Source organism: Bufo gargarizans, chromosome 3 (assembly GCF_014858855.1).
Source record: "Bufo gargarizans isolate SCDJY-AF-19 chromosome 3, ASM1485885v1, whole genome shotgun sequence".
NCBI lineage: Eukaryota > Metazoa > Chordata > Amphibia > Anura > Bufonidae > Bufo > Bufo gargarizans.
This window is the reverse complement of record NC_058082.1, coordinates 567317729-567334247: the sequence shown is the minus strand read 5'-3', so window position 1 is coordinate 567334247 and position 16519 is coordinate 567317729. Positions and strand designations below refer to the sequence as shown.

Below are 16519 nucleotides of genomic sequence, written 5' to 3'. Positions count from 1 at the left end.
ACTGCTGTACAGCCTCTCTGGGGGGGGTGTATTTCCCCTGTAACTGGGGCTACTATGTACTGCTGTACAGCCTCTCTGGGGGGAGTATTTCTCCTGTAACTGGGGCTCCTATGTCAGCCCTGCACTGAGGCTGTACAGCGCTGTATACTACTGTACGGCCTCTCTGGGGGGAGTATTTCTCCTGTAACTGGGGCTACTATGTCAGCCCTGCACTGATGCTGTACAGCTCTGTATACTACTGTACGGCCTCTCTGGGGGGAGTATTTCTCCTGTAACTGGGGCTCCTATGTCAGCCCTGCACTGAGGCTGTACAGCTCTGTATACTACTGTACGGCCTCTCTGGGGGGAGTATTTCTCCTGTAACTGGGGCTCCTATGTCAGCCCTTCACTGAGGCTGTACAGCGCTGTATTTTGCTGTGCAGCCTCTCTGGGGGGTGTATTTCTCCTGTAACTGGGGCTACTATGTCAGCCCTGCATTCAGGCTGTACAGCGCAGCATACTGCTGTACAGCCTCTCTGGGGGGTGTATTTCCCCTGTAACTGGGGCTACTATGTCAGCCATGCACTGAGGCTGTACAGTGCTGTATACTGCTGTGCAGCCTCTCTGGGAGGTGTATTTCTCCTGTAACTGGGGCTACTATGTCAGCCCTGCACTGAGGCTGTACAGCGCTGTATACCGCTGTACAGCCTCTCTGGGGATGTATTTCTCCTGTAACTGGGGCTACTATGTCAGCCCTGCACTGAGGCTGTACAGCGCAGTATACTGCTGTATAGCCTCTCTGGGGGGTGTATTTCTCCTGTAACTGGGGCTACTATGTCAGCCCTGCACTCAGGCTGTACAGCGCAGTATACTGCTGTACGGCCTCTCTGGGGGGTGTATTTCTCCTGTAACTGGGGCTTTTATGTCAGCCCTGCACTGAGGCTGTACAGCGCTGTATACTGCTGTACAGCCTCTCTGGGAGGTGTATTTCCCCAGTAACTGGGGATCCTATGTCAGCCCTGCAATGAGGCTGTACAGTGCTGTATACTGCTGTGCAGCCTCTCTGGGGGGTGTATTTCTCCTGTAACTGGGACTACTATGTCAGCCCTGCACTAAGGCTGTACAGCGCTGTATACTGCTGTGCAGCCTCTCTGGGAGGTGTATTTCCCCTGTAACTGGGGCTACTATGTACTGCTGTACAGCCTCTCTGGGGGGTGTATTCCCCCTGTAACTGGGGCTACTATGTCAGCCCTGCACTGATGCTGTACAGCTCTGTATACTACTGTACGCCCTCTCTGGGGGTGTATTTCCCCTGTAACTGGGGCTCCTATGTCAGCCCTGCACTGAGGCTGTACAGCGCTGTATACTGCTGTACGCCCTCTCTGGGGGTGTATTTCCCCTGTAACTGGGGCTACTATGTCAGCCCTGCATTGAGGCTGTACAGCCCTGTATACTGCTGTAACGGAATGCCTAGCACCCCGACCGGGTACCTCCGTCGATAGATGCTCCTAGTGCTTCGAGAGGACTCCAAGCACGCCACTTGACACCGTCAGCGCTGCAGGCCCCACGAACCGCCGAAGCTTGGTGGAGGTCTCGCCATCTCCTACCCACCCTGGACCTACGACAAGGCTCCAGGCTCCAGTGGGTGAACCTCTCCTAAATGCAGAGACAGGAACCAGGAACAAGCTCTTACAAGAGCTTATACTCAGGGGAGTATTGTGATATAGCAATCCCCAAGAGTGTAGTTATCGCATTCCCCAAACATGATATAACATTCCCCAAAAACTTCATGAAGGTATAAAAGCAGCCTCTGACTGTACTTACTGCACGTACAGCCTCTTTTATTCACAATCCCCAAACCTAGTACTACCCACAGGGTTTTGAAATACAACCAATCAATATATTACAACACATACAATGTAAGTACAGCAACCAATCGGACACAGGACAGATATGTAGCAATTCAGGATAAAGACACCACACATCCCCACAATGCATCATGGTTTCCTCCTCTCTGCCCTGGAGACACCCGAGGAGCAATCCAATTATCTCTTAGGACAAAGGGAAATCGCCAATACACATGTGGAGACAACAGGACAGAAATCTCCATTTAAACACACAATGGGAACAATGGGACAATAAAAACACACCCAGCATATTCCTCCCCTCTGTCTAGGAGATAATTGAGTCAATTTCTGTATCTACTCAACTTTTTCCTACGCTGAAAAGTTACACTTCTTATAAATTGTTACAACTTTGTGAGTTTACATTGTACATACATATAACTTTTATATCAATTTCACCAGTATAACTTGGGGGACAAACCTATCCAACATTCACTTGAATAGGTTCAGGGGTTTAAAAGTTAGTAAAAGTATCTTAAAGGGCCATAATCCAGGGGCAAGAGGCTGGCAAACAGCCCCCTCCAAAACAGTGGCGAAGTTGGTTTTGCCACAACTGCTGTACGCCCTCTCTGGATGGTGTATTTCCCCTGTAACTGGGGCTACTATGTCCTGCACTGAGGCTGTACAGCGCTGTATACTGCTGTACGCCCTCTCTGGGGGTGTATTTCCCCTGTAACTGGGGCTACTATGTCCTGCACTGAGGCTGTACAGCGCTGTATACTGCTGTACGCCCTCTCTGGATGGTGTATTTCCCCTGTAACTGGGGCTACTATGTCAGCCCCAGTTACAGGAGAAATCAACAGTGAGAAAAAAAAAAGTTAAATGTCTTGTATGACCTTTTATGGGGGTCAAAAAGTGTAAATTAAAAAATAAAGTGTTAAAAAAAAAAATAATGTTTAACATGGAAAAAATAAAATAAAATAGACATATTTGGTATTGCCGCGTCCGTGACGGTCGGCTCTATAAATATATAACATGGTCGACCCAGTCCGATAAACACCATAAAAACTGTCAAAAAAAGCAATTTTTGTCACCTTCCATCATGAAAAGTGCAGCACCAAGTGATCAAAAAGGCGTATGTCCCACAAAATGGTACCAATAAAACCGCCACCTCATCCCGCAAAAAATGAGCTCCTACAAAAGAAAATCGCTCAAACAATGAAAAAAAACTATAGCTCTCAGAGCATGGGCACATTAAAAGATATTATTGTTTAAAACTAAAATAAATAAGAAAAAGTATACATATATAATCCTCTTACAAACGCATTGGTGAACCAGGAAGTGGTTAGTCCCTTAAGGGTCCATTCACACGTCTGTAGAATGGCTGTCCGCATCCGTTCCGCAATTCTGCGGAACGGGTGCGGAGTCTGCGGACCCATTAATTCTCTATGGGGCAGGAATAGATGCGGACAGCACACAGTGTTTCCGGAGTGCGCCCCCAATTTTCCGGTACGCGGCTCCGGAAAAAAATAGAACATGTCCTATTGTCCGCAATTTCGGACAAGAATAGGCAGTTCTATGGGGGTGCCGGCCGGGTGTATCGCGGATCCTCAATATTCTACGGATGTATGAATGCACCCTAATGCAGAGGAAAGCACTTGGCCTACACACGGGGGCCACCAGGGCCAAAGGTCACCACAAATTGGGACGCAGCATGCATGATAGGAAGTTCTCCCTTACAGTGATCTCCTCTCCATCACGGTCTCCTCCAATAGAATTCCTGTAGAGCAAGAAGAGGAGCAGGGTTGTTGGAAGCGGCCCCCACAATGCTTCTCCACTCAGTGCCTATATAGGTCTCTTTGGACTCTACAGAGCAGCACTCCACCATGACAACCATGGTTCAGGTCGCTACCACTCTGGATCCCGCAGCAGACAGGCAAGGCGGGAGAGGAAGGGGGAGTCCGCAGCAGAGCACACATTAATGGCGGCGCAGCTGTGTCTGAGAGATGTTTAAATGTCGTATAGGACTCCAGAGCAGCAAAACATTGGGCCAGTGATGGCAGGGGAGTGGAGCAGTAGTCCAGACACCACCACCAGCAGTTGTAAGGTCTGGGTCACTGGTGACCTGGAGGCGAAGTATAACAAGAGCTCCTGCCGAAGTCCAGCAGACACACTTCCAGTCTGTAACCTGAATCTGCATTCAGTGACTGGTCGTCCACCACGTGACACTGTGGCCTTTCTTCTACCTTGTAGGGTAGTCGCATCTCGTGTTACTCGCCGTCGTGTTCTCAATTTGTGTCTTTTTTGTCTCCAGATCTTTACAGAGAATTCCGAAAACTGAAACAAGGAAAAGTGAGCTTAACGTCAGCTGTGTGTGCGACTGAGACCGTGCCCGGGGATGTTACAGAGGTTAGTGCCGAGACTCTGTTCTGACCATAAGGCAGTACATCGGGCACATCCGGTGTGGTTGGGGGTGGTAGGACCGTGCCCGGGGCTGTTACAGAGGTTAGTGCTGAGACTCCGTTCTGACCATAAGGCAGTACATCGGGCACATCCGGTGTGGTTGGGGGTGGTAGGACCGTGCCCGGGGCTGTTACAGAGGTTAGTGCTGAGACTCCATTCTGACCATAAGGCAGTACATCGGGCACATCCGGTGTGGTTGGGGGTGGTAGGACTGTGCCAGGGGCTGTTACAGAGGTTAGTGCTGAGACTGCGTTCTGACCAGAAGGCAGTACATCGGGCACATCCGGTGTGGTTGGGGGTGGTAGGACCGTGCCCGGGGATGTTACAGAGGTTAGTGCTGAGACTGTGTTCTGACCATAAGGCAGTACATCGGGCACATCCGGTGTGGTTGGGGGTGGTAGGACCGTGCCCGGGTATGTTACAGAGGTTAGTGCTGAGACTGTGTTCTGACCATAAGGCAGTACATCGGGCACATCCGGTGTGGTTGGGGGTGGTAGGACCGTGCCCGGGGATGTTACAGAGGTTAGTGCTGAGACTGTGTTCTGACCATAAGGCAGTACATCGGGCACATCCGGTGTGGTTGGGGGTGGTAGGACCGTGCCCGGGGATGTTACAGAGGTTAGTGCTGAGACTCCATTCTGACAATAAGGCAGTACATCGGGCACATCCGGTGTGGTTGGGGGTGGTAGGACCGTGCCCGGGGCTGTTACAGAGGTTAGTGCTGAGACTGTGTTCTGACCATAAGGCGGTACATCGGGCACATCCGGTGTGGTTGGGGGTGGTAGGACAGTGCCGGGGCTGTTACAGAGGTTAGTGCTGAGACTGCGTTCTGACCATAAGGCAGTACATCGGGCACATCCGGTGTGGTTGGGTGTGATAGGACCGTGCCCGGGGCTGTTACAGAGGTTAGTGCTGAGACTGTGTTCTGACCATAAGGCAGTACATCGGGCACATCCGGTGTGGTTGGGGGTGGTAGGACCGTGCCCGGGGATGTTACAGAGGTTAGTGCTGAGACTCTGTTCTGACCATAAGGCAGTACATCGGGCACATCCGGTGTGGTTGGGGGTGGTAGGACTGTGCCCGGGGCTGTTACAGAGGTTAGTGCTGAGACTGTGTTCTGACCATAAGGCAGTACATCGGGCACATCCGGTGTGGTTGGGGGTGGTAGGACTGTGCCCGGGGCTGTTACAGAGGTTAGTGCTGAGACTGTGTTCTGACCATAAGGCAGTACATCGGGCACATCCGGTGTGGTTGGGGGTGGTAGGACCGTGCCCGGGGCTGTTACAGAGGTTAGTGCTGAGACTGTGTTCTGACCATAAGGCAGTACATCGGGCACATCCGGTGTGGTTGGGGGTGGTAGGACCGTGCCTGGGGCTGTTACAGAGGTTAGTGCTGAGACTGTGTTCTGACCATAAGGCAGTACATCGGGCACATCCGGTGTGGTTGGGGGTGGTAGGACCGTGCCTGGGGCTGTTACAGAGGTTAGTGCTGAGACTGTGTTCTGACCATAAGGCAGTACATCGGGCACATCCGGTGTGGTTGGGGGTGGTAGGACCGTGCCCGGGTATGTTACAGAGGTTAGTGCTGAGACTGTGTTCTGACCATAAGGCAGTACATCGGGCACATCCGGTGTGGTTGGGGGTGGTAGGACCGTGCCCGGGGATGTTACAGAGGTTAGTGCTGAGACTGCGTTCTGACCATAAGGCAGTACATCGGGCACATCCGGTGTGGTTGGGGGTGGTAGGACCGTGCCCGGGGCTGTTACAGAGGTTAGTGCTGAGACTGCGTTCTGACCATAAGGCAGTACATCGGGCACATCCGGTGTGGTTGGGGGTGGTAGGACCGTGCCCGGGGCTGTTACAGAGGTTAGTGCTGAGACTCCGTTCTGACCATAAGGCAGTACATCGGGCACATCCGGTGTGGTTGGGGGTGGTAGGACCGTGCCTGGGGATGTTACAGAGGTTAGTGCTGAGACTGCGTTCTGACCATAAGGCAGTACATCGGGCACATCCGGTGTGGTTGGGGGTGGTAGGACCGTGCCCGGGGATGTTACAGAGGTTAGTGCTGAGACTGTGTTCTGACCATAAGGCAGTACATCGGGCACATCCGGTGTGGTTGGGGGTGGTAGGACCGTGCCCGGGGCTGTTACAGAGGTTAGTGCTGAGACTGCGTTCTGACCATAAGGCAGTACATCGGGCACATCCGGTGTGGTTGGGGGTGGTAGGACCGTGCCCGGGGCTGTTACAGAGGTTAGTGCTGAGACTGCGTTCTGACCATAAGGCAGTACATCGGGCACATCCGGTGTGGTTGGGGGTGGTAGGACCGTGCCCGGGGATGTTACAGAGGTTAGTGCTGAGACTGCGTTCTGACCAGAAGGCAGTACATCGGGCACATCCGGTGTGGTTGGGGGTGGTAGGACTGTGCCAGGGGCTGTTACAGAGGTTAGTGCTGAGACTGTGTTCTGACCATAAGGCAGTACATCGGGCACATCCGGTGTGGTTGGGGGTGGTAGGACCGTGCCCGGGGCTCTTACAGAGGTTAGTGCTGAGACTGTGTTCTGACCATAAGGCAGTACATCGGGCACATCCGGTGTGGTTGGGGGTGGTAGGACCGTGCCCGGGGCTGTTACAGAGGTTAGTGCTGAGACTGTGTTCTGACCATAAGGCAGTACATCGGGCACATCCGGTGTGGTTGGGGGTGGTAGGACCGTGCCCGGGTATGTTACAGAGGTTAGTGCTGAGACTGTGTTCTGACCATAAGGCAGTACATCGGGCACATCCGGTGTGGTTGGGGGTGGTAGGACCGTGCCTGGGGCTGTTACAGAGGTTAGTGCTGAGACTGTGTTCTGACCATAAGGCAGTACATCGGGCACATCCGGTGTGGTTGGGGGTGGTAGGACCGTGCCCGGGTATGTTACAGAGGTTAGTGCTGAGACTGTGTTCTGACCATAAGGCAGTACATCGGGCACATCCAGTGTGGTTGGGGGTGGTAGGACCGTGCCCGGGGATGTTACAGAGGTTAGTGCTGAGACTGCGTTCTGACCATAAGGCAGTACATCGGGCACATCCGGTGTGGTTGGGGGTGGTAGGACTGTGCCCGGGGATGTTACAGAGGTTAGTGCTGAGACTGTGTTCTGACCATAAGGCAGTACATCGGGCACATCTGGTGTGGTTGGGGGTGGTAGGACCGTGCCTGGGGATGTTACAGAGGTTAGTGCTGAGACTGTGTTCTGACCATAAGGCAGTACATCGGGCACATCCGGTGTGGTTGGGGGTGGTAGGACCGTGCCCGGGGCTCTTACAGAGGTTAGTGCTGAGACTGCGTTCTGACCATAAGGCAGTACATCGGGCACATCCGGTGTGGTTGGGGGTGGTAGGACCGTGCCGGAGCTCTTACAGAGGTTAGTGCTGAGACTGCGTTCTGACCATAAGGCAGTACATCGGGCACATCCGGTGTGGTTGGGGGTGGTAGGACCGTGCCCGAGCTCTTACAGAGGTTAGTGCTGAGACTGCGTTCTGACCATAAGGCAGTACATCGGGCACATCTGGTGTGGTTGGGGGTGGTAGGACCGTGCCTGAGCTCTTACAGAGGTTAGTGCTGAGACTGTGTTCTGACCATAAGGCAGTACATCGGGCACATCCGGTATGGTTGGGGGTGGTAGGACCGTGCCCGGGGCTGTTACAGAGGTTAGTGCTGAGACTGCGTTCTGACCAGAAGGCAGTACATCGGGCACATCCGGTGTGGTTGGGGGGTGGTAGGACCGTGCCGGGGCTGTTACAGAGGTTAGTGCTGAGACTGCATTCTGACCAGAAGGCAGTACATCGGGCACATCCGGTGTGGTTGGGGGTGGTAGGACCGTGCCCGAGCTCTTACAGAGGTTAGTGCTGAGACTGCGTTCTGACCATAAGGCAGTACATCGGGCACATCCGGTGTGGTTGGGGGTGGTAGGACCGTGCCCGAGCTCTTACAGAGGTTAGTGCTGAGACTGTGTTCTGACCATAAGGCAGTACATCGGGCACATCCGGTGTGGTTGGGGGTGGTAGGACCGTGCCCGGGGCTGTTACAGAGGTTAGTGCTGAGACTGCGTTCTGACCATAAGGCAGTACATCGGGCACATCCGGTGTGGTTGGGGGTGGTAGGACCGTGCCCGGGTATGTTACTGAGGTTAGTGCTGAGACTGCGTTCTGACCAGAAGGCAGTACATCGGGCACATCCGGTGTGGTTGGGGGTGGTAGGACCGTGCCGGGGCTGTTACAGAGGTTAGTGCTGAGACTGTGTTCTGACCATAAGGCAGTACATCGGGCACATCCGGTGTGGTTGGGGGGTGGTAGGACCGTGCCGGGGCTGTTACAGAGGTTAGTGCTGAGACTGCGTTCTGACCAGAAGGCAGTACATCGGGCACATCCGGTGTGGTTGGGGGTGATAGGACTGTGCCCGGGGATGTTACAGAGGTTAGTGCTGAGACTGTGTTCTGACCAGAAGGCAGTACATCGGGCACATCCGGTGTGGTTGGGGGTGGTAGGACCGTGCCTGGGGATGTTACAGAGGTTAGTGCTGAGACTCTGTTCTGACCATAAGGCAGTACATCGGGCACATCCGGTGTGGTTGGGGGTGGTAGGACCGTGCCCGGGGCTGTTACAGAGGTTAGTGCTGAGACTGCGTTCTGACCATAAGGCAGTACATCGGGCACATCCGGTGTGGTTGGGGGTGGTAGGACTGTGCCAGGGTATGTTACAGAGGTTAGTGCTGAGACTCTGTTCTGACCATAAGGCAGTACATCGGGCACATCCGGTGTGGTTGGGGGTGGTAGGACCGTGCCCGGGGCTGTTACAGAGGTTAGTGCTGAGACTCCGTTCTGACCATAAGGCAGTACATCGGGCACATCCGGTGTGGTTGGGGGTGGTGGGACTGTGCCCGGGGATGTTACAGAGGTTAGTGCTGAGACTCCGTTCTGACCATAAGGCAGTACATCGGGCACATCCGGTGTGGTTGGGGGTGGTAGGACTGTGCCAGGGGCTGTTACAGAGGTTAGTGCTGAGACTGTGTTCTGACCATAAGGCAGTACATCGGGCACATCCGGTGTGGTTGGGGGTGGTAGGACCGTGCCCGGGGATGTTACAGAGGTTAGTGCTGAGACTGTGTTCTGACCATAAGGCAGTACATCAGGCACATCCGGTGTGGTTGGGGGTGGTGGGACTGTGCCCGGGGATGTTACAGAGGTTAGTGCTGAGACTGCGTTCTGACCATAAGGCAGTACATCGGGCACATCCGGTGTGGTTGGGGGTGGTGGGACTGTGCCCGGGGATGTTACAGAGGTTAGTGCTGAGACTGTGTTCTGACCATAAGGCAGTACATCGGGCACATCCGGTGTGGTTGGGGGTGGTAGGACCGTGCCCGGGGCTGTTAGAGAGGTTAGTGCTGAGACTGCGTTCTGACCATAAGGCAGTACATCGGGCACATCCGGTGTGGTTGGGGGTGGCAGGTGTAGCCTCTGTGTGCTTTTATTCACCCTGAGCTATAGCTGTCACTGATGGCAGACATTTCGGTGATCGGCACTCGCTGGCATCTACACCCAGATCCTCTCGCAGCCTCCATGATGGCAGAGTGTTATTGGCTCAGTGGAGTTGTCTGCGATAGGAAACTAGGTGGATCATACACTTGGGGAAGAGGAGCCTCGGCTTGACAGCAGCTCAGGAGGGTCATGAGAGGCTCCTAGAGAAACAGGCTAAACTCATCAGAGGTGGTGGGAGCCTAGCCTTGTGGGCTGCCTGTAGGATGGGGGGCAGGGGAGACTGGGCTTGTGTGTGGCCTGAGGTGACAGTGAGATTGATTGGTCAGCTGCCCTCAAAACCTACCCTTTACCCTAGTCTATCCTGCTTTATCTTCAGGAAACAAGCTCCTGGGGAAGCCACCTTAACCGCGGCACTGTGACTGCAACGTTGACCTCGGATGAGCGGGACTCCCTGAAGGCATCTGTCCAGTATTTTGGAATGAAGCTTAAGACCAACTTGGGAGGAGCCTTGAAAGTAAAGGCCAATATACATTCACTTTACATGAAATACAGTGTATTGTGCTGAGCTGGTGGCACGGATGACATGAGTGAGGCTGGCACTGCAGTGGTCCTTGGCACCAAAATAACCTCTGCACCCAGTAGATGATTACACACCAGCCTGTGCCCCATCTAATGACCTCTGCACCCAGTAGATGATCACACACCAGCCTGTGCCCCATCTAATGACCTCTGCACCCAGTAGATGATTACACACCAGCCTGTGCCTCACATACTGACCTCTGCACCCAGTAGATGATCACACACCAGCCTGTGCCCCATATAATGACCTCTGCACCCAGTAGATGATTACACACCAGCCTGTGCCCCACATAATGACCTCTGCACCCAGTAGATGATCACACACCAACCTGTGCCCCACATATTGACCCCTGCACTCAGTAGATGATTACACACCAGCCTGTGCCCCATATAATGACCTCTGCACCCAGTAGATGATTACACACCAGCCTGTGCCCCATATAATGACCTCTGCACCCAGTAGATGATTACACACCAGCCTGTGCCCCATATAATGACCTCTGCACCCTGTAGATGATCACACACCAGCCTGTGCCTCACATAATGACCTCTGCACCCAGTAGATGATTACACACCAGCCTGTGCCCCATATAATGACCTCTGCACCCAGTAGATGATTACACACCAGCCTGTGCCCCATATAATGACCTCTGCACCCAGTAGATGATTACACACCAGCCTGTGCCTCACATACTGACCTCTGCACCCAGTAGATGATTACACACCAGCCTGTGCCTCACATACTGACCTCTGCACCCAGTAGATGATTACACACCAGCCTGTGCCCCACATAATGACCTCTGCACCCAGTAGATGATCACACACCAGCCTGTGCCCCATATAATGACCTCTGCACCCAGTAGATGATCACACACCAGCCTGTGCCCCACATAATGACCTCTGCACCCAGTAGATGATCACACACCAGCCTGTGCCCCATATAATGACCTCTGCACCCAGTAGATGATTACACACCAGCCTGTGCCCCACATACTGACCTCTGCACCCAGTAGAGGACTACACACCAGTCTGTGCCCCATATAATGACCTCTGCACCCAGTAGATGATTACACACCAGCCTGTGCCCCATATAATGACCTCAGCACCCAGTAGATGATTACACACCAGCCTGTGCCCCATATAATGACCTCAGCACCCAGTAGATGATTACACACCAGCCTGTGCCCCACATAATGACCTCAGCACCCAGTAGATGATTACACACCAGCCTGTGCCCCATATAATGACCTCTGCACCCAGTAGATGATTACACACCAGCCTGTGCCCCACATAATGACCTCTGCACCCAGTAGATGATCACACACCAGCCTGTGCCTCACATACTGACCTCTGCACCCAGTAGAGGACTACACACCAGCCTGTGCCCCATATAATGACCTCTGCACCCAGTAGATGATTACACACCAGCCTGTGCCCCACATAATGACCTCTGCACCCAGTAGATGATCACACACCAGCCTGTGCCCCATATAATGACCTCTGCACCCAGTAGAGGACTACACACCAGTCTGTGCCCCACATAATGATCTCTGCACCCAGTAGATGATTACACACCAGCCTGTGCCTCACATAATGACCTCTGCACCCAGTAGATGATTACACACCAGCCTGTGCCCCACATAATGACCTCTGCACCCAGTAGATGATCACACACCAGCCTGTGCCCCATATAATGACCTCTGCACCCAGTAGATGATTACACACCAGCCTGTGCCCCACATAATGACCTCTGCACCCAGTAGAGGACTACACACCAGCCTGTGCCCCATATAATGACCTCTGCACCCAGTAGATGATCACACACCAACCTGTGCCCCACATATTGACCCCTGCACTCAGTAGATGATTACACACCAGCCTGTGCCCCATATAATGACCTCTGCACCCAGTAGATGATTACACACCAGCCTGTGCCCCATATAATGACCTCTGCACCCAGTAGATGATTACACACCAGCCTGTGCCTCACATACTGACCTCTGCACCCAGTAGATGATTACACACCAGCCTGTGCCCCACATAATGACCTCTGCACCCAGTAGATGATCACACACCAGCCTGTGCCCCATATAATGACCTCTGCACCCAGTAGATGATCACACACCAGCCTGTGCCCCACATAATGACCTCTGCACCCAGTAGATGATCACACACCAGCCTGTGCCCCACATAATGACCTATGCACCCAGTAGATGATTACACACCAGCCTGTGCCTCACATAATGACCTCTGCACCCAGTAGATGATCACACACCAGCCTGTGCCCCATATAATGACCTCTGCACCCAGTAGATGATCACACACCAGCCTGTGCCCCACATAATGACCTCTGCACCCAGTAGATGATCACACACCAGCCTGTGCCCCACATAATGACCTCTGCACCCAGTAGATGACTACACACCAGCCTGTGCCCCACATATTGACCTCTGCACCCTGTAGATGATTACACACCAGCCTGTGCCCCATATAATGACCTCTGCACCCAGTAGATGATTACACACCAGCCTGTTCCCCACATAATGACCTCTGCACCCAGTAGATGATTACACACCAGCCTGTGCCTCACATACTGACCTCTGCACCCAGTAGATGATTACACACCAGCCTGTGCCTCACATACTGACCTCTGCACCCAGTAGATGATCACACACCAGCCTGTGCCCCATATAATGACCTCTGCACCCAGTAGATGATTACACACCAGCCTGTGCCCCATATAATGATCTCTGCACCCAGTAGATGATTACACACCAGCCTGTGCCCCATATAATGACCTCTGCACCCAGTAGATGATCACACACCAGCCTGTGCCCCATATAATGACCTCTGCACCCTGTAGATGATTACACACCAGCCTGTGCCCCACATAATGACCTCCGCACCTAGTAGTAGATAATCACACACCAGCCTGTGCCCCACATAATGACCTCTGCACCCCTTCTTTATTGCCAGTACCAGCCGTCTGTTTCCCACTTGCTTCCTGTTCACACTGATCTTCTCCCTGTTTACATCTGATGTAATTGTTGTATAGAATCGTCCAGTATCCTTGAAGAAGTCCTCACTGCCCCGGACCCATGTTAGTTTGACAGCGGTCGAAGCCAAGAAGCCGAGTTCATCTCCGTCTGATGCTCCACAGATGGCCATTGATAATTCTCTAGACTCTCCTGAGGAATTAGAAAATCTCTCTCTAGGATTTCAGTCGCACAAGCTTCGATTAACCTCCACTCTGCCAGAAAGTCCTAAGCCGAAGCTTCACCAGCTGCAAGCCAAAGTGGGCCAGCGACTGTCCTCCTTAAATCCAGACTGGCTGGAGAGGTGCGAGCAGAGACTGGGAAGAGATCACTGCCAACTTACAGACCGCGGAGACAGAAACAGGCAGAAGTCTGAACCTTGGGTGGACTCCAGGTCACCACCAGATCCTGGACCTTCGGACTACTCGCATGTAAAACAAGCACAGAAGACTTTGTTGTCCGATCAGACTGCAAAGAGAAGATCTCCCGGTGAATGTGGGAATCGTGACCCAAACGGCAAAGTAGACTCTAAAGAGACATCAAACTGTGGTCCACAATTCAGTTTAGCGAGAGGAGAAGAACGGCTTCCACACGCAGAAGTAATTAACCCAACTCCCGAGAGTGACCAGAGAGTGGAGGAAACGGCCCAGGAGAGGAGCCACCTAAAACCAGGAGCCACAGAGGAGCCGACCGAAAAGAGCTACGTCCAAAATGAGGAGCAATCCAGACCTGAGCCTGCCGCAATGGCCGTCTGTGGAGACCAGAAGGACATGGAATGGGAAGCCATCGAAAGCAGCAAGACTGAGAGCAATGATAGGACGCCTCAGGGGAAAGAGGCAGAAGAGAGGGAAGAGGCTCAGAGACACCCCTACAGAGTCTGAGGAGCACAAAAGTTACACAGAGACAGCCGTAAGAGGCCAGCAAAGAAGGCCAAGACTGACGGAGAAGACTCATGCGAGGATCCCCCAAGGGTCCATGACACCGAGAATCTGCTGGGTGATGTGATAGACGAGGACAAGACAGTGCAGAGAGTCACCGGCAACTCTGCAAAGAGTCTCAGGTAGACCCACAGCCCCTGTCATCTCCTCTCTGCTCTCCCCTGTAGTCCCTAACCCTCATCATGTCCTCACAGGGCACCCCCAAAAAACGCACCGGCAACTTTGTTCGGATCAATCTGAAGAAGAAGACTTATGTGAAAGGGTTTGCACTGAATGGGAATAGGTTAAGAAAACAGGTAACGTGTCTCATGTGATCCCTCGTGTCTCCAGTGGTGACTATCTGCTATCTGTCTCGTGTCTCCAGTGGTGACTGTCTGCTTTCTGTCTCGTGTCTCCACTGGTGACTGTCTGCTTTCTGTCTCGTGTCTCCACTGGTGACTGTCTGTCTGCTGTCTGTCTCGTGTCTCCACTGGTGACTGTCTGTCTGGTGTCTCCACTGGTGACTGTCTGCTGTCTGTCTGGTGTCTCCACTGGTGACTGTCTGCTGTCTGTCTCGTGTCTCCACTGGTGACTGTCTGCTGTCTGTCTCGTGTCTCCACTGGTGACCTGTCTGTCTGCTGTCTGTCTCGTGTCTCCACTGGTGACTGTCCTGTCTGGTGTCTCCACTGGTGACTGTCTGCTGTCTGTCTGGTGTCTCCACTGGTGACTGTCTGCTGTCTGTCTGGTGTCTCCACTGGTGACTGTCTGTCTGGTGTCTCCACTGGTGACTGTCTGTCTGGTGTCTCCACTGGTGACTGTCTGTCTGGTGTCTCCACTGGTGACTGTCTGTCTGCTGTCTGTCTGGTGTCTCCACTGGTGACTGTCTGTCTGGTGTCTCCACTGGTGACTGTCTGTCTGGTGTCTCCACTGGTGACTGTCTGTCTGCTGTCTGTCTCGTGTCTCCACTGGTGACTGTCTGCTGTCTGTCTCAGATGTGGAAGTCGAAGTGGCAGAAGAAGGGGGAGCAGTTTGGCGGTGGTGGGAGACCTCTGTCCCGCGGTGATGACATTTGCTTCCGTTGTGGACAGCCGGGGCATTGGGCGTCCCAGTGTCCTGGGAAAGGTAAGCTCCTCTGTGACTGGTCCTGGTGTGAGGGCCCAGCTGTGTCGAGGAGCTGCGGACCTTTAGAGAGAGAGGAAGTCTTACCCTTCTGACCCTTTATTCAGGGGGTCGCTGTGCCGCCAACCCCCTTGGAGTCGGACGACGTACTGGAAGAGGAGCTCGTGCTGCCGACCTTAGAGGAGGTGGCTCAGAATGACGAACACTCAGCTGAGACCAACCTGTGGTAAGTAGATCCTGTCCCTCCACCACCCATCGTACTCCCATTGGTAATGTGTGCGGTGTGGCTGCTGACCTCTCGTGTCTTCTGCCAGGGCGTTCCAGTGATCCTCAAGAGCTCGGCCCGGCTTCTGAGGTTGCCCTGGATATCGTGAAGCCAGTGTTGAGTCCACTCCCCTTCCTCCAGGCAATGCTGCCTCTGTATGAGCTGACAGCCTCTGGGAGAGTCCGTGGTAAGAGCGCCACGGGGGTGCGTGGGACACAATCTGATTGCTTTACCATTGTCTCCGTGCTGTCTAATGTTTACCGCCTGTGACAGAGACTCCGTCTGAGGTGTACGATGCCCTCCGAGAGCTGGGATATCAGAAGTTTCATCCAGGACAGGAAGAGGCAATCATGAGGATCTTGTCCTGGTAAACCTCTCGTGTTATCGGTTAGGAGAGGGGGCCCTGTCTTAAATATTCCTCCATCATATAGACACCACCTCCTTCATCGGAGGCCGGGGCTGGCTCTGGTCATACGCTGCGTCAGACACCCCTCCCCATAAATCTTCAAAGCAAGCGGACCTGGTCATACGTGTTTCTCTGCTCATAGAAACTGTACCCGCTGTTCCTCTACACTACCCCCCCCCATATCAGAAGACGTGCTGTCTCTGGTCATACGTGTCCTCTGGTCATAGAACTGTACCCGCTGTGTGCCTCTACACTACCCCCTCCATCATCAGAAGACGCTGCTGTCTCTGGTCATGCGTGTCCTCTGGTCATAGAACTGTACCCGCTGTGTGCCTCTACACTACCCCTCCATCATAGAAGACGCTGCTGGCTCTGGTCATACGTGTCCTCTGGTCATAGA

General features: G+C 53.5%; 1 protein-coding gene across 1 annotated transcript in view; it reads left to right on the top strand.

The window, feature by feature from the left end:
- Nucleotides 1-16519, top strand: part of RECQL4 (RecQ like helicase 4) — a 107344-nt gene that overhangs the window by 12977 nt on the left and 77848 nt on the right. The window contains exons 4-10 of the mRNA XM_044285889.1: nt 4138-4232; nt 10175-10312; nt 13433-14287; nt 14545-14646; nt 15322-15451; nt 15763-15900; nt 15987-16057. Coding sequence (XP_044141824.1) covers nt 4138-4232; nt 10175-10312; nt 13433-14287; nt 14545-14646; nt 15322-15451; nt 15763-15900; nt 15987-16057 — 1529 coding nt within the window. The remainder of the gene's footprint in view (nt 1-4137; nt 4233-10174; nt 10313-13432; nt 14288-14544; nt 14647-15321; nt 15452-15762; nt 15901-15986; nt 16058-16519) is intronic.